The sequence below is a fragment of the Mus caroli genome, chromosome 15 (assembly GCF_900094665.2).
Source record: "Mus caroli chromosome 15, CAROLI_EIJ_v1.1, whole genome shotgun sequence".
Lineage (NCBI taxonomy): Eukaryota > Metazoa > Chordata > Mammalia > Rodentia > Muridae > Mus > Mus caroli.
This window is the reverse complement of record NC_034584.1, coordinates 52,798,693-52,819,026: the sequence shown is the minus strand read 5'-3', so window position 1 is coordinate 52,819,026 and position 20,334 is coordinate 52,798,693. Positions and strand designations below refer to the sequence as shown.

Sequence of the window (20,334 nt, the reverse complement as noted above, 5' to 3'; positions counted from 1 at the left end):
TACTTCCTTGGCAAAAGGATGTGTTGGATTTAGTTGGGTGACTGGGGAACTTAATTTTAGATTTGGGCTAACTGTTCTCTGATGCAACCAGTGCTCGAGTTCCCAGTGGGGTACCCAGTGCATACTTTTTGTTTTTTGAGAAACTTAATTTTTCTCCTTTGAATTAAAAGTAGTTATTTATTTATTTGACAGATTTATTTAAATATAAAGATAAAAGACCTATTCTATAGTTCAAGCTGATTAATATGGCAGCATGCCTTAGTGATACTGACCAGGCATTTCCCAGGAAACAATCAATGTCATCTTAATTTAATGCCATTAACATCTTATTGAGATGCCATCGTGTTATTTGCATAGTAAGTGATCTCAGTTGATTTCCTCGTTATTCTGCCATATTTGTGTTTCAGAGACCACAGAGAAGGTTGTCTCTATATACACTTAGTGGTTGACTGTAAAATTTCCAGTGTACTCCTTTGCCTAGTAAATGTATATTGTAGTATGAAGTTAGGATTGTGTGTGTGTGTGTGTGTGTGTGTGTGTGTGTGTGTGGTGGGTGTTTTGGAAGTTGTTTACTATAAAAAGTCAGGATGTTCAAGAGGCATCCAGTGGACGCAGGAGAAAAACCAGAGACGTTAGAAGTCTGGGTCTTGAGTGAATCCCATGCCACGAATGCAATGGTTGGCTTTTACCATCTTGATAGCTTTCGCAGTGATAATCACAGTGGAATATTCTGCTCTTCGTCATGAACTTTGTTACTGTGACAAGTGGCACTGAAATGACTGGATTTGTCTAACGTGTACTATCAATGTAATAATCTATACATGGTGGTGTATATCATTTTGCTGGATGTGACATTTCTTTGAGAGTAGTTGTGGGTAGAAGTGTCTATTTTTTTAAATCCCTGCCTCGTAGCATTTCCGATGGTAGAGCTCACCACAGCAGTATCATGTTTTCATAACTTCTGGATTATACTTTAATTACATCGAATCTGAAGACACTAGCAAATATAACCAACTGGCTTAAGGGAGAACTATTTTTAAATAGAGGGTAAAGCTCAGATTCTTGATGCTTATTGAAAACAGTCGCCAGTTGATCTGCCATTGTCTACGCCGCTGCAGTTGTAAAGGTTAGTTAGAATAGTCTCTTCCTGTTCCCAGCTTGCTGTTTCACAGCCTCCTCCAGTTGTCTAAATATGAAATTAGCTGCTTTTTCAGGTTAGTAGTCCTTGCTTGCTGTAAGTAATTATTTTGGAGCATCTGCTGTGCCCTAGGCGCTATATAGTTTGCTAAAGGTGTAAATTTCAGAAAATGAGGTGGAATTACAAAATAAAATAAAATATGTTTTTGCTACTTTGACGTTGAATATCCAGGTTTTAAGTTGTGTACCGATAGATGACATGAGAAGTGTCTTTGGCAGGAAGAGGCCTTTAAGCCACATTTGATACAGAGCAAATACTGATTCTTACAGTTTCAGTCTGAGATGATAAGGACTGCACATAGATGTCAGGTGAAGTTGTCTTTTCTTAAAAATTCTTTGAGTTGACGAGGGAGTAAAAATGGTTAAATAACTTCCCTGGAATTTGAATGTAGGCATTTTTAAAAATTATTATTACAAATACAGAGGTTAGTAGTTTTGTGATAGTCCTCAGGCACAAGAGAGAAATAGACTAGCATGTGTCAGGTTAAGTGGGGGCGTCCCGTGTTTACAGACTTACTCTCCCATGAACTATATGTACTTGCATTGCCCGTGAGAAAACATAAGGGCCGAAAAATTGGTTTTTTGTGTTACATATTTGTGTTTTGTTTGCCAGCATAACTCCTGTCAAGTAAACTCACAGCAGCAACAGGATCTATGGTTGTTTTAGCTCTTTAATCACATGGCTTGTTTTGTTCATTCTAAAGTTACCAAGAAGTTAAAATATATTTTTCTGTGTTTTGATGTTTTTCAGTATTCTTCCACAATGCGATACCTTTCGTAGGGTTTGGCTTTTTGGATAACGCAATTATGATTGTTGCAGTAAGTCCTCACCAATTGTATTTTGAGTAAAGAAATTAGTGTGCTCTACATTTTCCTAATAACTTATATATTATACCTGTCAAGTTAATTAACAGTGAGCAAGCTCAATTTTAAAGCATCATGTATATTAATCATAAAACTTTTGGCAAGGCATATAGACAAATGTTTATGGTTTATACAATTCTCTTCTAACATTTGTGTGTAGCAAATCTGGGGTTCTCAGTTGTGTTAGTATTTGTTATCACATATAGAGGGTATTTGGTTAGTTCCTTGTTGAATTTTCTCATTCTAGACTACCTTAGATGTTTGGGATGTAGTCAAGGCTTGAGTCTCAGCACTTAATCCTGAAATGTGTTAAGATTCACGTTGCAACATCTTCCACCTTCGTTGTGTTGTGTAGTATTATAAAAAGTTCCCTCTAGCTGTACTTCTAGAATGCTTTATGGATTCAACTATTTTGGATATTAGCAGTAAATAGACTGAAGGCTACCTAAATCCTCGGAAGAGAAGAAAGTATACATTACTTATTTCTTTCTGTGTACCAGTCTGAAGTCCCAAGGAGAGCTTTACTGAGATGCATTTGCAAAACAATGCTTTTCTGAATTAGGACGCTGAGAATTTATTGTGAGCTTCACAGAGTCTAACTTGAACAATTTTCTATGAACTATTATTGAGGAAACTACCCAGAAAGATGGTGGGAGAGAGAAGGGTGGGTGGTGGCGGGAAGGGAGGGGAGATGGAAGAGTGTTTGGTGTTTTAGAATTCACCTGTACTATCAATGAAGATAAATAGATTTAGTTGTAAAATAGAAACTTTAAAAAGTAACTTACATAATTGTTTTATAGGCTACAGGCATTGTTTAAAATGTAAAATCAGTTCATTAGAGATGATGTAGTTGCTATAGGGTCTAGCCTTGCATCCAAATTAATGAGGGCCCGGTTTCCAGCAGTCCAACTGTCCATTTGGTTTAAGAGAGGTATAGGGGTCACAGCAGCATGTCAGCTGTAGTCAGCAGTCACAATGACTCTGGCTGTGCACAGCTTGGTGTCATAAGCACCTCTGCAGGGTTTCTTGGTGTCATGCTGTGGCAAGACCAGACTTACAAAGGCTGACACAGGTTAATTGAGTGGGTATAAGATATAATTCTAGAATGGTCATTTTTAGGATTATTTCCCTAGTATACATATGAGAAGAAAATGGTTCAATGTATATACGAATGTCAGATGAGTACTTAATTATTTAGAGCTGCACTGCTTTTCTCAGGCTACTAACATTGAGTTGTCTAAATTACTGTTGTTAGTGCAGAGCATATCTACTTATAATAAAAGCTCCATATTGAATAAAGGGGAGTATGTAGCAGTAGTTTGAAGAGAGACAGGAGAATGGGAGTTAATAACTTGTTAGATCTCTAATCAGACCCTGTGCAGTATCTTATAAAAAGCTGATGATGAGTGTCTGTGTGCAGATGGAGCTATTCATAGGACTAGACCAAACCCAGCAAAACAGACCAGAGACTTCAGTTCAATGTTGTTTGTTATTTGTGTTCCTCGTGGCTGTGCCTCATTCCTTTTATATCAGAGGAGAGTGTTTTTCCAGACCTGAGATTCTTGACTCCAGGTTACCAATAACCTGTTTACATAAAATCCATCTTCAAGGACACATCCCCAGCCTTTGCTGAAATAAGTATCTTAAATCACTGACTTCAGCACCCGATGAAGAGTAATACTGGTTTTGACAAAGATTCAGTCTCTGTAATGGAAGGCTATTTTCGAGAGGGTGACAAGTTCCAATGAGGTGTTTTCTTAGACTCTAGAGATGAACACAGATGAGTAACACAATGGAAGAGTCTCTGAAGAGAATGCCGGCTTCTGATGTGTCTTTTCCTTTTGTTTTGTCTTTGCTCTTTACCACGTCTTAAAGCACAGATGATTTTTCTCATTGTGGAGCAGATGTGAGTGTTTCAGACAGGACGAGTTATGGAGTCTTCTGCCCTGTCATGTTATAAACTAACCCTCCTCCTTCTCTTAGATGTGCCTTCTTGGCTTTGTAGTCAAATTTCTCTATATCAGCTATAATAGACCTTTATTATTGGCTGCTAGTAATGTTCAGCCTTATTATAATTGTATATTACTGGATTGTTTTTTGTAATTTATATTTTAGCCATTTTGGGAATTGATTTGTTTTACAATTCAATTAGGATAGAATTTTTTACGAATAGGTTAATTGTAAGGTAAGAGTAGTTATGGTGATAGTTTTAACTTTAATAACTGGTGAGATTTATTTCTAATTCTTATCTCATCTATTAAAATAAAAGTTTTCGGAACACAGAGCAAAATAAAGATAATATTTTATTATAAATAAATTTAGGGAGTTGTTCCCCAAGCAGTAAAGCATGCACACACTTCTTGTTTCTTCTCTTTTTTTTCCCCTAAGATTTATTTATTTACTTGATGTATGTGAGCATGCTGGCTGACATGCTAGAAGAGGCCACTGGACCCAACTACATATGGTTGTGAGCCTCCCTGTGCTCATTGTGCCGTCTCTCCAGCCCCCACTTCTTGTTCCTTACTGTCACTTTGTGTAGGGAGTGATAGGGCCAAGCCTGGAGCCTCGTGCATGCTAGTAGATACTCTGCCCACAGAGCTGCACCGTCAGCTCACACGGATGCCTTCACAGGTTCTTCTGGGGTTACTGACCGTGGCTCACCACTGTTAAGGGTGCTGTCACATTTATGATTTACTTGTGCACAGCTCTGTAGTAGTGCTCTACTGTCTTCGCACTTACACGAAAATATGTATCTTTGTTATTTTTCTCTCCGTTTTATTTTCCTCAGAAATCCACTATTTTAGGTGCCTTCAGAAGTTAATTATTTTATGTGTCTAGGAGAGTGGTGCACCGGGCTGTTTGGTCATAATCAGCAAGAATTACATTTTCAAGGGGTAGGACTGAGAGTGGAGGGAGGGGCAGAGAATTGAAGAAGTGTCACCCAGGCTTTTAGCTCTGGACTGCCTGCCTGTTGAGCACTGGGCTCATGCAGCATATCAGACAGCCTCTTTTTCTTATAGTGATAGTTGATTTGAAATGTCCAATGCTAGTCTTCTAGGGAGTTAGCGAAAGCTAAGTTTACCTTCATCAAGGATTGGAACTGAGTTAGAATAGTCCTAGGACCTCCTCTGTTTGACAGCCGGGAGTCATGCATCCCTGTCACCTCAGTGCCACCTCTGCTAAGTGGGTGGGAAACATGAGCTCCTCCTTTTTACCCAAGGGGAATAGAAATGTGGGGACCTCCAATGAGCAGACCCAGTGGGTCCTCATTACTCAGGTCTCATTACTGCAGATCTGTCAGTGTTGTTGACAGTGAATGTTGTCCCCATGAAAACACACAAATCCCAGCCACGCTATTTAATGGTTAAGGAACCAAAGGTGTTGAGGAAAATCTATCTAGTGGGGGTTTTCCTAGAAAATCATGTAGTCTTTCAAATCTTTTGATATATTGAGCAATAGAGCAATATGTTACAGAATTTAGCACCTATGCATCCATCTTTGTGTTCAGAGAGCTTTACAATGTATTTCTGGGAGATAGAAAAGTAAAATTAAGGGCTGGAGAGATGGCTCAGAGGTTAAGAGCACTGACTGTTCTTCCAAAGGTCCTGAGTTCAATTCCCAGCAACCACATGGTTGCTCACAACCATCTGTAATGGGATTAGGTACCCTCTTCTGTTGTGTCTGAAGACAGGTACAGCGTACTCATATACACAAAATAAATAAATAAATCTTTAAAAAATAAGAAAAAAAGTAAAGTTAAGAATCTAGAAATTAGACTATTAATGATGAATTTATTACTACATGTGTGGCTCTTTATTTTTAGAAGGCACAATTTTAATGGATAAAATGTGATTGGTTATTTCATCATGAATGTATATGTATACATAATTAAAATATAGAATAATACAGTAAATATATAAAGATATAAATATAGAATTAACAGAATATGTAGGAATAATTAAGTGAATCATCTCATGCTGTGCACATACATGGATATTTTTGGGTGTAATTGTGTGGTAGCAGCATATTGACTACACTGTCTGTTCTTATTAACATGTTGATATTCTTTTATAGCCATCTCAACTTTAATTTTTTTCCCAATCACTTTTCAGGGAACCCAAATTGAATTGTCTATTGGAATTATCTTGGGAATTTCAACAATGGCAGGTATTTAATAATAGCAAATGTTAAACTCTATTGTCTGCATATAGTTTAAAAATGTCAGTAAGTTAGATTTAGAAGACAATAATTTATTTTAAATGAATTTGCTCCTCGAGTTGTTTATTTGCTTAGGTATCTTTAATGTTAATCTTCTGGCTCTTAGTTTTCTGTGTATGTTTCCCCCTGAGAAATTGTAAGTAATTTATGTTACTTAGTGGGTAACAGAACTCAACTAAATCATCTATGTTAAGGCATTTTTCTCATAATTCAATATTACCCTAAATATTTTTACCCTTTATCACTATTAAATTAATTATTTTCAAGTTGAATAGAAAAAAGAATCTAGAAGAAGTATCTTCCTTTCTTTACTTTCTTGAGTTGGGCCAACCTGGCTTTATCCTTGAGCTTCCAATATTCAAATTTCCTGAAGCAAACGTCACACTAAAGACAAAACTCCGAAATTTCAGTATTGAAATAAGAGTAGAAAATTTCGGCTATAATAGGTAAACACTCTATCAATGGAGGTAGAATATTATAACTTTAGGATTATGCTCCATTTTAAACTGTTGGCACGTAGAACTATCCCTGAGCCACTTGGAACATAGTTGTTACAGCCAAGAAATAGGTTGACTGCAGGAGACCAAGGCTCAGTGCCTCTCACATGATAACAATACTGTGACCTTTGCTGGCTTGCTTTTGATAATTCATTGTGTGTTTTTCAAATTTCCAGCTGCTGCTTTGGGAAATCTTGTTTCAGATTTAGCTGGACTGGGGTAGGTTCATTCATGATTCATCTCTGCAGTTGTGTACTTACATGTTCTTGTCTTTATTATTCTCTAATTAACGTGCCTTTAAAAAGGACAACTGTTTTTTCTTGGGTTTTGAAACTAAAAGTTTAAGTTTAATGTTTCTAAATCAGTAGTACATTAAATATAGTTGTTGGGACAATGTGCCAATAAAACTGAATAGTGGTTCCAAGAATAGATAAAACCATGTCACTATATAAGCAAAATAGAATTTCTATTTATAAAGGATATATTTTGTGGACATCTACAATGGGAACAGAGAATCAAAAGCAAACCTCTGTCATTGTTCCATTTCCTTTTACTTACAAAAATCGCAAAGATAAAGAGATATGACCCAAATTTGAAGACACTGACCTGCAAAAGAAACAATGTCCAAGTCTCTTCCCTGCACCCCCTGCCTCCCCCCCCCGCTTCTCTCTCATGGTAAGAGAATGGACATGGGGTCTTACGCACCTTAAGAGTGCACCCCACCTCTGAGCCACCCCCAGCCTGCAGACATATGTTTACTTGGTCATTTCTCTTTCTTTTATATGGTAGGAATGATAACACAAAAGGAGGATGGCTGCACTGAAAAGCCAGCTTTCTCGCTTTCTTTCAGGTAGCAGATGGCCTGGGCTGCTTCCTGGGCTTGTGAAAGCTGAGAAGTTGGCACTCAGTATTAGGGCAAATGTCTCTCCCCCACTCCTCTGCCATTGACATTGTCTCCTCTTTTGGCTACTCAAGTCATGTATTTTGTCGTTTGTATCTAGTAGGAGTCAATTTCAGCTCATAGTCTAAGAAGAGACAGTCTTATAAGTGATCTGACCCTTTTTTCCAGTATATTTTTTATTAGATATTTACATTATTTACACTTCAAATGTTGTCCCCTTTCCTGGTTTCCCCTCCAGAAACACCCCTATCCCCTCTCCCCTTCCCCTGCTCACCAACCCACCCACACCCTCTTCTGGGCCCTGGCAGTCCCCTACGCTGGGGCATAGAGCCTTCATAGGCCTCTCTCTCTTCCCATTGATAACCGACTAGGCCATCCTCTGCTACATAGGCAGCTGGAGCCATGAGTACTCTGGTTGGTGATTTAGTCCCAGGGAGCTCTGGGGTACTGGTTAGTTCATATTGTTGTTCCTTCTATGGGGCTGCAAACCCCTTGAGCTCCTTGGGTTCTTTCTCTAGCCCTGTGCTCTGTCCAATGTGATCTGACACTTAACATTAGACATCTGCACTTGAGTTTGAGGCCAAAGCTAATTTTAAGGGGTTTGTTTTGTTTTGTTTTCCTGTAGGGCCATGATAAGAATTTTATATTCCTGGAATTCTTGACATAAATCTTATCTTGATACAGACTCTTTGACATTTCATTTACCATTTCCAAACCTTTGGCTTACTATTGACACTATTATAGCTTCTGTATACCTTTCTGATGCATTGATGGAATAAACGGATAGATTGTAAAGCCACTTAGTTTTAGATTGAGGTCTAAAGACTTTTATGAAGAGCTTCTATGTTTGAGAACTGTTTCTCCTTCCAGTTTTCCTTTCTCTCACAGACGTCACTTTATACGTGTCCCTAGATGTACACTTTGAAGACATCTGAAGCCAGAATGTATCTTATTATTGTCAGTGTGCCTAATTGGCAAACTCTTTTCTTTCAGATAGTACGTAAAACAAGATTAAAGCTGACTTAGAATTGATCACATCTCCTGTTAGTCTAAAAGTTCTGGTCTGTCATTCTTAAGTACATTAGTCTGATAAAAAACTGTTACTTTCTGATCATAGTTATCAAATTAAATCATAGGATCAAACACTTTGAGTTTGGAGTGCAACAATTATATGTGTGTGTGTGTGTGTATATATATATACATACATATATATATATATATATGTATATATATGTGTGTGTATATATATATATAAATAAAAAAATAAAACCATGATTGTTCTCTTAAAGATAATGATAAAGATTAAATGTTCTTAGTCACTATGTATTAAATGTGAATTTGAAAGTATTTTAAGCTAGAGTTATATATACATAATAAAATGGAAGCTGTAATTTTTTTGCTGTCTAGCGTGATAAGCACAGGGACAGACTCTGGCTTCTCTTTGCAGTGATTGGTTTTACTCTGTGCATACATTTGCATGCTTCCTTAAACTCTCTCGTTTTCTTGTTCTCTTAAAGCCTTGCAGGTTATGTTGAGGCCTTGGCGTCCAGGTTAGGCCTCTCGATTCCTGATCTTACACCAAAGCAAGTTGACATGTGGCAAACACGTGTTAGCACACATTTGGTAAGTTGTGTGTCTTATAAGCTGCACCTACTGTCCAGCATGGCAGTTTCAAGACTGTAGTTGATTTGAGTTTTATCCAGGCCTTGGACATTCTCAGAAAAATAATTCGTTATCCCTTTATCCTTGTATAAGCATGATTGATTTTTGTAAAACATTGTTCAGCTTGGTTAATATGCAGGGCTGGAGCACCCAAAGGTGTTGGAATCCATTGTTCATTCTGGAAGTGATTCCCATTTCTACTGTAGTTGTTCACTGGTGGTCACTTCTGAGCATGTCTCTGGACTGTTAGGGGAGGAAAGGTCAAATAGTAACGGATTGAAATGTCAGTGGTGGCAAGGATCACCCCTGGTCTAGCATTTCTAAGGGGAGCAAGAGGGGACCCTTGGTCACTGTGGGTGATAGTGTAAGACATTTTAACAGAATAGGTGGACGGTTGGGGTTCTCTTAGCAACGGTCATATCCTAGGGCAGCCAGGAGCCATATAATGGTCTCTCTGTTGAAATATGAATGAACAAAATATTTATATCAAAATAAGAATTTAAGATTAACTTTATTAGTATCTGGACAGAACAAAGTTTTCTTGTTATATCTCTGAAACTATAGTCCCTTTAAAAATAGTTACATAGTGAGCTTGGCAGATTTAACTATTAATATAAAGCACAGGCATAGCACCACAGCAAACAACAGAATGCCGTAGTAACAGACTGAAAAAGTGTTGTATGCAGTATTGTCAAAATGCTGATGTCTACTCTGAAAGTTATTACAGATAGTCTGGTAGATTGCTAACTGGATGCTATCCAAGAGAAAACATTTCCTTCCATGTTGCAGATTATGTAGCTAGCGTAGCTTCTGCAATGTCGGATGGGACTTATTTGTCTCTCTGTTTTCTAACCAGGAGCTCCAGGAGGAAAGATCAACTCTGTGTGATCAGTCCTTGTCTCGGGTTTAACCGGCACAGAGTTTAGTGTACAGTAGAACCTCAATAACTTTTGTATGAAAGAAGAAGACTTAACTGAGGGGCTGAAGACATGGCTCATACATTAGGAATGTATACTGTTCTAATAGAGGACCCAAGTTCAGTTTCCAGCGCTCAGGGCTTGCTCACAACTGCCCATAAGTCCACTTCCAGGGTCCAGTGCCCTCTTTTGGTCTCTGTGGGCATCTGTACTCATACACACATATTCACATACAAAGACACATACATACACACAAATAGTTTAAAATAATAAAATAGGTATTTTTAAGAAAGGAAACCTAATTGAAAAGCTTAAATTTGATAGCCATCAGGAATGTTAAATTTGGAATCATTTATAGAAGTAAAAGTTTAAAACTTTTCACAATGTAGGTTTCATAATGTAGATTTCAAAAGTCTTAGTGTGATATATACACATACATACATGATTAAAATTGGCACTGCACATTTGTAGTTTTGTCAAGTGTGAAAGACTTCATGACCGTAGTCTATGAAGATGCACAAATATTAACATTGAATTTTTAAATCATCAGTAGTAGAACCCTTCAGTGTCATCTCTCAGTTGTGGAATGTCAGGGGAGGTTCCTTATGCTTAGGAGAGCTTTCAGGAGTCAAGAACCCACTATTCAGTGGAATTTGAAGGTCTTTATATAGAGTGTATGCAGCGCCTTGGACACGGAGGTATTCGAAAACATGGCACACAGGGCAGAGAAGCAGAGAGAAACAGTTTCTATAATGGTTGTATCTACGTATAACTTAGCATATATGGGATTAAGTGCTGAAGGACAGGACACAAGGGTATTGAGTCCAGATGCACTGAGAATAGCTGGCACACTCTCCTCCCGTGCTTCAGCCTTCTGATATTAAAAACACATACGATTTACACAGTTTTGTACTTGAATATTTCTTTGATGTCATGTTGATTTTTTTTTTTTCCCTCCTGTTCCTTTAAATTTTAAAATGACGTGCTCTTGAACATCTGGTAGCTTATTTTAATACGTAGGTTTCTGTAATCAATAGGAATACAGTTGCAGTGGGAATTCCATAGTGTATGGCAGTGGGCTGCTGTCATCAGTCTTTAAGCAAGGATACCTCTTTTCGGGACATGTAATTTTAAGAAGTGCTCTCTCTGTTTCCGTAGGGCAAGGCTGTTGGGGTGACGATCGGCTGCATTCTAGGAATGTTCCCGTTGATTTTCTTTGGAGGAGGTGAAGAGGATGAGAAACTGGAAACAACAGACTAACCACCTTAGAACACCTATAAGCAGATGTAAACTACTGTACCTCATCATTAGCTCTGCTGTCCCACGGTTAGCAGTGAAGACAGTAGCCGTGTCTAGATATGGGATCAAGTAACTCAGCATGTACTATGGAAACACTAACTTATTGTGGCTTGGTCTTCTTAAGACATCTTTTTAAACTTACTTAGGATCATTTTATGTAAATTGTTGAGATGCTTTCCATCAATGGCAGTCAACATGTCATCTTTCCCTTCTCTATGTATCAAGATATTATTTGACTTTCAGTCACTGGTACTGTACTGTACTGTTCTGACTTGGGGTTTGCATATTTGTTACATAACATGCACGGGAATACCTATTTATGTTTTTATTTTTTTTTCCTGATGGTTATATCAATGCTGAGGTTTCTCCAAATTATTTAAGATGTTTAATATCAGTTAACATTTTAACTCCCTGTCCGGTGGTGTTACTTCTGTGTTAATTCACAGTGAACATTCACAATCATATAAATTCATTCAATTTTTAACCTTTCACATCTATCCAACATGAAGCAGTGTTTTAAGTATAGCTGATTCACTTTAATTTTGAGCCATGCTGTCTTAAGAGCCAGAGGTTAATCAGATGGAACAATTCTCTGGCCTCCCTTTTACATAAACCATACATGCTAACAAGTGTACTTATTTCTGATTGGCTCTTTACCTTTAATTTCCCAACTTTGAGCAACCACACAGTGAATTCTGGTTTGTGAGAGAAAGGCAGTGCTTGGATATGTCCTGTCTCTTAAAATAGGGATTAAGAGAGTAGGGAAAACTAAGAAATTTATAATGACATTCGGAAATTAGGCTAAAATAATTTTTTTTATAGAAAATGGAAAATTTCAAGGAGGTTGTATGGAGTGGATGGTAAAGTTCCAGTGCTATTGGGAAGGTTCAGGAAGCATCAGTTCTATTGCTTTGGAAAGAGTTTCCCCTGATGTGTTATTATTGTCTCATGGAATGGAAGGAGCCAAAATATCCCATGCTCAGAATCCTAATCTCATTAGATCATGCTTTGTGACTTTTTTTCTTGATGAATATTTTAGAAGCAACACGTATTTTCTATTTTGCTACCTAGTCTGGTCAAATGTAGCACAAGGAGAAGTCCTTTCTCTCCTTGGTGGCGCGCGCACGGCTGTGTCGTGTGTCTGACCTGAGAATCCTGAGCTTTAGTTGCTGAACACCCCCCCCCCCTTTTCCCATTTGCTCTACATGCTAAAAAGTTACATGTAGCAGAATAATTGAACATATGGAAGAGAGAAACTGAAGTTAGAATTTAATCCTTGGGGAATTAAAATTATTTATGTTTGCTAAGTAGATGGAAAAGACAAACTTCACATGACTATGCTTTCTAAATCTTATTTTGGAGTTTTGTTTGCACATAATTACTTTGGGCTCCTTTTTTGTTGGTTTGTTTGTTTGTTTTGTTTTGTTTTGTTTTTTTTGAGACAGGGTTTCTCTGTGTAGCCTTGGCTGACCTGGAACTCTTTCCGTAAGAAAGCCTGTTACATGTTGTGCCCTTTGCACTTTGTCCTGTCCATTTACCATAGAATTTAAGGAAAGATAGCATAAAAGTCAAAAACATCAAATTCTCAGAGACACAAGTAATATTCTCCTTTGGTCAGACTAGCATCACATGACTTGAGGTGGCAGACAGATTCATCTTTGTATCTTTGTTCACATGTCCCACGACAGCAAGCACAAGGTTCCAGGTGATGGGCTGGAATGCATATTTTACTTTCTGTGTAGCCACGTGAATGCTGTTTCCTTCCCTTGTGTATCGGTGGCATCTCCTGTCTTTGTTTCTGAGCGCTGTATTGTGGTGCTTACCTTTCCTTTGTATTAAATACCATCTCCAGAAACTTGTCTTGGAGTTTAGAAAGCACTTTGGATTGTTGATTTTTTTTTCTTTCTCTTGAAAAAGCTCCTCCTCCTTATTACCAAAATTTCTGTTAACAGAATTATGCCAGTTTTGTTGAAAACTTCACTTATGGAAGGTGTAACTTTCATATGAAAGACATGCTAATTTTCAGTCAAAAATTTTGAATCATATTTAATCAATAAAATGCTTTCAATCATTACAATACTTCGTTTTCAAAAGCAGACAAACAAAATTAAAGTCTCGTTCTCTCGAGCTCTGGCTCTGACCTAACATGGTCCTTTGCACACTGTGATTTCTGAAGGTGGCCCCTTTAAGTTAAGGACTCCATACAACCCGTGTTGAGCGATTTTCACCACAGAGACTCTGATGCCAGCTGAAACTGGACTGCCCTCGTTCTCATAGCAGCTGTTCTCTATCAGCGTTAGAGCTGCAGCGGCCGGCATCATGCGCTGCTGTAGTTCTGTCTGTTCAGAATCCATGGTGTTTGTGTATTATGATTTATGGACTTGTTGATGCATGTAAACCGGGTGCATTCTGTTGCCTCTGTATGTTAAATAGTGACCAATGTTTTTATGAAAGAATTGAACAAAAAAAATATCTTTTAAGACATTTGGAATGTGGTTTTGATTTTAAAATTTGGTTTTCTTATTAATCTCAGAGGCTCTGGGTTATTCTATGACAGAAGGAAGCAGGATTAATGAATGAATGCAGGTTTGTTATGATGCGGCTTCTGCATCTGCATTTGGAGCGGTTTCCCATCCAGCCCCCTCTTAGAGCTCCCACTGATGTGAACCCTGTGGAGTGTGAGAGAAGGATGATTCCATGAAACAGCTGTGAATGAGCGCTAGGTCGCAGTGCCAGGCCTTCCAAGCCCCGGAGATTGCTCAGGCTGCTCAGTTCACTTCAGGCTTTGTCTCCATGCAGGGCACTGTGAAAGCAGTGGGAGGGTTAAATTTTACAGTAAGCCTTGATCTGATCCCACTCCTTCCCTAACTCCTCCCAGGCCCCTTTCACACCAGACTTTGAGCCCCTACCTCACCCCACCCCACTCACCCCCACCCTCCATCCCACCAAGGCCAAACTGTGCTGCCAAATAGTCCTGGCTGAGTGGCCTTCCTCTGGAGTGTGGCTGGCTTGTCAGGGCTGCTACACTCATAGAGAAAACTGACCCTTCCTTTCCCACAAATAACAAAAGACAATACAAGTTTCTGTCTGACACCAAATGTTTATGTAAGCTGTTTTGAAGCAAATCTGCCTAGGTTAGAATTCCACGTTATTTATGGACATTTTTACTGTGCTGTATTTTGTTTTGAAATAAAGTACCTGGGGGAATAGAATTATAGTTTTTCATCCCCACCTCTTTTGAGGTGCTCTGCTTTCTGGGGACCATTGCTTAGTCTGCCCGCCCCCCCCCCCCCCCCCCGAGTTGTGTAGATTTAGAAAGTGAATTCCCATTCTTACCATGAATTATTTGAAAAGATAGGAAATGTGTTTTGGATTCCAGTGGCAGTAACATCATTTCCTCCCTTTTTATTACCATTGCTTGTTGCTCTGTGCTGCAGTGTTTCACACATCTTACCACAGTGAATCCCAACAGCACTGTTGGTGCAGTTGCCTTATTTTATGTCGGGTAAACCAAGGCACAGTGAAGACACAGCATTACCTACCTGTGGGTTTGAATTAGCTGTGTCCATGTGTGCTCCTTATGATTTTACTCGATAGGACATCATTCTTACGAACTTTGTGTTATCTGTTGTTTTAACAAAGAAATTCACATTCTTTTTACAAAGAAACAGTTTTTCAAAAAACAATTCATTTTCTCATCTATAACCTATCAGATCTTGTTGGAAATCTCAAGCTCTGCTTGATAAATTCTGTCAGCCTGGTTATATTCAGTGTGCTAGCGGCTGTCTAAGGCACCAATAGCTACTGTTTGTCTGTGAGGGGTTTTCGCTTTTCTCCTTTTCTTGACACAAAGTCTCACTATGCTGGTACCAAACTTAGGGCATTTCTTTCACCTCTGTTTTTGAGTGCTGGAGTTAGAGGCATGTATCACCAGACTTAGTGTCTCTGTCTTCATGAAGCTTATTCTGTTGGGAAAATAGGTGGTGGTGGGGGAGAACATAGAAATAAATGCATGCTTAAAATGTTAGCATGCACAGTACAGATAGACATCTGTGCAGAGAAGTGTGCTAGATTCTAGGAAATTGATGTTGCACTAATCTCAGACATATGAAATAATATTTCCCCTTGGTGTGCATTGTGAATGTTCCTCTTTATTTCGCTTTCTTTTTTTCTTTTGAGTGCACTGTAGCTGTCTTCAGACACACGCCAGAAGGCAGCACCGCTTGCACACTGACCCAGAAGTCCCAGCAGCAGCATTCTTCTTTCTCCGTTGTGTCAGTTCCTCAGATCTCACGTTTGTATGCCTCCCATGCTTGTCTCCTTTTCCTTGTTTTCTTTTCCCGAACCTCAGGACGACAGAAGTGGTTTTTCGGATACATTTTATGTTCCATGCTGTGACTTTAAAAACATGCCGATCAAGTATCCTCTCTTTTCTTCTCTATTCCTACTTGGGGGGAGAATAAATACAAGTTAAGTAGTTTATTTCACTAACATGGTTGATGGTTCTTTCTTCTACCTTGACTCAGAGAAGGAGCCCACATTTCAAAAGAAAAAGATTAGCTGGGTTTTAAATGTCAGGTCTGAGGGAGAGGTGTCTGCCCTCTGTTCACTGGCTCCCCAGCTCTGAATGGAGACTGGCCTTTGCTAGGCGCCCAGTGGCTCCTTGTCTGAAGTACTAGAGTGCTGACTGGCTCTTCAGGGTGCCCTTCGGATACCTCTGTATCCATCCTAACAGATTGTCTCCTTTCCTGTCTCACATTTCCATCACTTCTGACCTTTACACATCTTGCTTCTGGCAGGCTGGTGTCTTTACAGGCAGTTCTCTGGGCCAGTTTTTATTACAGGTAATCAAAGGCGTAATGAGAAATGCACTCTGTACATGCATTCTCTATTTACAAATCAATCTCAAGGGTCGGGCATGGTGGAGCATGCTTTTAATCATAGCACTTGGGAGGCTCCGGGTTCAAGGCCAGCATGCGCATCTAGTTTCAAGCCGGCCAGGGATACACAGTGAGACCCTCTTTTTAAGAAAAGAAATACTCTTGGCTTCTTCTCAGTGCCTGTGTGTTGGAACTAATGACTACAGTAATCTCATTTTCCCCTGATGCTTCACTCCAATGCTGTTTATTTACAGTTTTGAAACTCTCTGCCCGTTCCCCTCCCCTTCCCCCATTTCCTTAGCATTGTGCTATTTCTCCACTTTTGGGCTTAACGGCACATGTGTTTTCATAAGAGAACAGCTTTGTGGTTGTATCTTAAATTCAGTATCACAAACCAAAGATTTTAAGTGTCTTGTTTTCAAGATGCCTTTATTCTACAAACATTTGACATTCCCCAAATGGCTTTTATGTAATACTGTGTTAGAGATGCAACAAACATACTATAAAAATAATTTGTTCATTTAATATAACTACAAACCAACTTCGTGTGTGCATACGTGATCCATACTTTATGGAGATTATTTTTCAGAAGCTAGTGAGGAGAAAAGAGTTTTACGGTTTTTCCAAATGTCTTTAATGTCTAGGTTACCAGAAACAGCTGGCTTCTCACCCGTTTTGATCTGTTTGCTATCGTTTTGCGTGGAGAAGATAAAACCTCACAGAGATTCCTGGTTGCAAAGGGAGGGAATATATATTAGTGGCCTTTTGTTTGACTATATCTTTGAGTTCAAACTATAAGCTCATGGCAGTGAGGAACACAGTGTCAGCTTAGGCCCTGCTTGGGTCTAGGCTTGTTCCATGCTGTACTCTGCCCTCTGGCTCTTTCGCTCCCTCTCTCCCTTCTTCTTTCCCCCAACTTCCACTTCACCCTCTCTCCTTCCCTCTTTCCTCTCCCTTTCTCCTCCTCCTATCTTCCTCTCCTATCTAGTTGTGTTTCCCAGGTTGATCTCAAATTCCTAGGCTCTAGGCACCCTGCCTCACCCTCTGCAGCTACAGGCACATCATTCCTTTTGCTCTTGTCAGTGACCATACCATAGTGGAAAAAGAAATAACGCCTTAATGTATTAGGAAAAATGTTTTGAATACACAAACTACTTGAATGCAAACACTGAAACTGCAGATCACACCTCCAATTTGAGAAGTGTGGTTTGAACTTTCCTGATTACATTAGCTCCAGGTACAGATATCGAAATCCCAGGATAACAATACCAGAAACGAGGCAGAAACTTGTGTCCTGTATAACATTATCATGGCATGTTGTTCAGACCTGGTAAAGGGGTTACACTTCAGAAAATGGTTAGAGACCTAGATTCCTGTTGTTTCAAGTATAACTTTTATTCTTAAAGTCAATGCATGGTCTAAAATGGTTGGTTGAGTCCCATTCGTTATATCCACACCCTGCACAGGAAGAAGGAATTAAAAAAAGGTAAATGGCTCAAAGTGACTTAAATCACTATGTGACACATCTCTCAAATTTCTACCTAGAAGCTTACAGTTGTCTCCATTCTGGGTGACCAAGTCTGTAGCAAAATATGAGAAGGATGTCTGAGGAGGGAGCTGTCTCTCACAATCTGCCACTTTGGCTACCACATATTCATACCTCACCTGTCCCCTCAGTGTGAAGATACCCTTCTGAGAGAAGGCTCAACTTTCTGAGCAGTGACTGTTGATCAAGAACAGCCTCATTCTGTCCTATCTTTAAGTGGCCCTCAGGTATCAGATAACCTACACATGGAAAACACCTGGTCCAACACACCCAGCATGCGCTAACCATTTCCATTCAGGCAGAGAAAGAGTTGGGATATAGTGGTCAGTAGTTCTAGCAATGATCATTATCCAGCAAAAGTCCATCCTGACCATCCAGCAGAAAATGTGCCTGAAGACTAGGGCTCACCTATTCAAAGAATTTGACAAGGGGAAGACTAAGATGAGTGGGCATCCGCGAGCTGAGCTAGCTAGCTTCTGTAGCCGCCTTGGTGGGTGATTTGGCCTCTGTAATTTTAAAAGCCCTCTACAAGAGTACAGAACTCAAGAGAAGTCTGGGTTTCAAGCTGTGGCTTCCCCTTGGAAACCCTGGGAAATGCGCTCTGTCTAGGATGGAAAGGAAAGGAAAGCAGAAGGCTTCACAGAAAAGATTAGAACCGAGGAGCCAACAGAAGGAGGGGTCTGAAGGTGATCATCAGAAAATAGGATAACGAGAAAAACCAAAGGTGCAACGAGGTGTATGCCCCAAATGTTTCTGAATACACACTGAAGATGCCGGGTCCGAATCCCTGGAACTTGAGAGGCTGCTATATAACGGGTTTGCATGCGGCATTAAGGATGTGGATAATTCAGTACCCAGTATTGAAGTGAAAGATAATTCAGTACCCAGTATAGGAAAAAAGGAGTGACTCCCAGCTCAGTTAATATCTTTGAGGATGGAGGAAAGAAGCCACGATCCAAGGAATTTGGACCACCTCCAGACGCTGAGTCAGTAAGAAAACAGAACTTTAAATCTGCAGCTTCCTGTACAAGCAGGGAAATGGGCTCTCCTCTAGAAACTCCAGAAAGAGACAAAGCCCCTGGCACTTTGATTTTGCCTTTGTGAGACTCAATGCTGAAAGATTAGCCAGGCCCACAAGACTTCTGACCTTCAACCTATGAGTTAATACATCTGTGATCTGTGATACTTCATTCTGGAAGAAGTCGTACTGAGACAGTACATACTTGAACTCCTTCATTTTCTGTTCTTCCCCCTAGCTAGTTATATTCTGCCAAATAATTCTTTGACACTGCTTGTACCCCAATTGTTCCCTTGTGATTCTGTATACAGTTTAAGGCCAACTTGCAGATACTAGCCAGCCTGTTGCAGCGTAAAACCCAGCAAACCACCAAGATCATACTGGCACATCTCAGTTGCACTGTTTCCCAACTCAGTTTGGGAAGATATGATGCATTTTCAACAACTCCTCTTCTCTGGGTGCATAATTCATCCTCCATCTTGAATCCAATAGCAGTTCATAGATTTTGTGTGTGTGTTAATTTATAAAACCAGGTCTCTAGTTTCTTCTGGCTCATTATTGTTACTTCTAGGTCTTTTCTTTCTAGATACTTACTGTTCTTGTCACATATAAATAGCATTTAACTGTTTTCTATGTACAGCTTCTGCATATGGTTTTGTTTGTTTGTTTGTTTTTTAACTTTGTATGCAATGACTTTGCTCAGGCTGCTTATTTACATAGTCATTTGTTTGCCTGTGTGGTCTTCTCTGTTTCTGACTTGGATAGTCATCTGACCGCCTGGTTGGGAGAGGTTGATTCTCCTATGCTGAGATGCTGTGCTTGCCTTAGGATTTTGCTGGAGATCATCAACACAGTGTGGGCAGTGCCTCTTCCTTCAGCTTTTGAGCAGGAGCATCAAGAGTGGAAATTTTCATAGTTTCTTTAAAAAAAAATGCTTTTTTTTTTTTTTAAATAGATGTTTCTTACTGGAGTAACAGAATTTCTGTCCTATCTGGTAGGATGTCTGTTTTTTAATCATAAATGTGTACTGGATTTTACAAACTGCTTTTTCTTCACCGAAGAAATCAACTGAATTTTTTTTTTTAACTTCATTTCATTTTTGAGACAGGGTTTGCCTACTCTGTCCTTTAATTTGCTTTTGATCCCTCCCTGCTTCCTCCTGCCAGATTCTGGAATTACAGCAGTGTACCACCATGCTGGGGCCAAGATAGCTTCCTTTTCTCTTCTTCTTTTTTTTTTTAATTAGGTATTTTCCTCATTTACATTTCCAATGCTATCCCAAAAGTCCCCCATACCCTCCCTCCCCCACCCCCACTCCCCTACCCACCCACTCTC

At 39.4% G+C, this 20,334-nt stretch overlaps 1 protein-coding gene across 2 annotated transcripts in view; it reads left to right on the top strand.

Moving 5' to 3' along the window:
- The window catches only part of Tmem65 (transmembrane protein 65), a 40,712-nt gene extending 27,884 nt beyond the window's left edge, over nt 1–12,828 (top strand). For both annotated transcript variants that reach the window (XM_021183609.2, XM_029469720.1), the window contains 5 exons: nt 1,949–2,016; nt 6,174–6,228; nt 6,953–6,995; nt 9,195–9,300; nt 11,415–12,828. In XM_021183609.2, the coding sequence (XP_021039268.1) occupies nt 1,949–2,016; nt 6,174–6,228; nt 6,953–6,995; nt 9,195–9,300; nt 11,415–11,516 (374 nt within the window). In that variant the 3' untranslated portion in view covers nt 11,517–12,828. The remainder of the gene's footprint in view (nt 1–1,948; nt 2,017–6,173; nt 6,229–6,952; nt 6,996–9,194; nt 9,301–11,414) is intronic.
- Nucleotides 12,829–20,334: the final 7,506 nt, after the last annotated feature.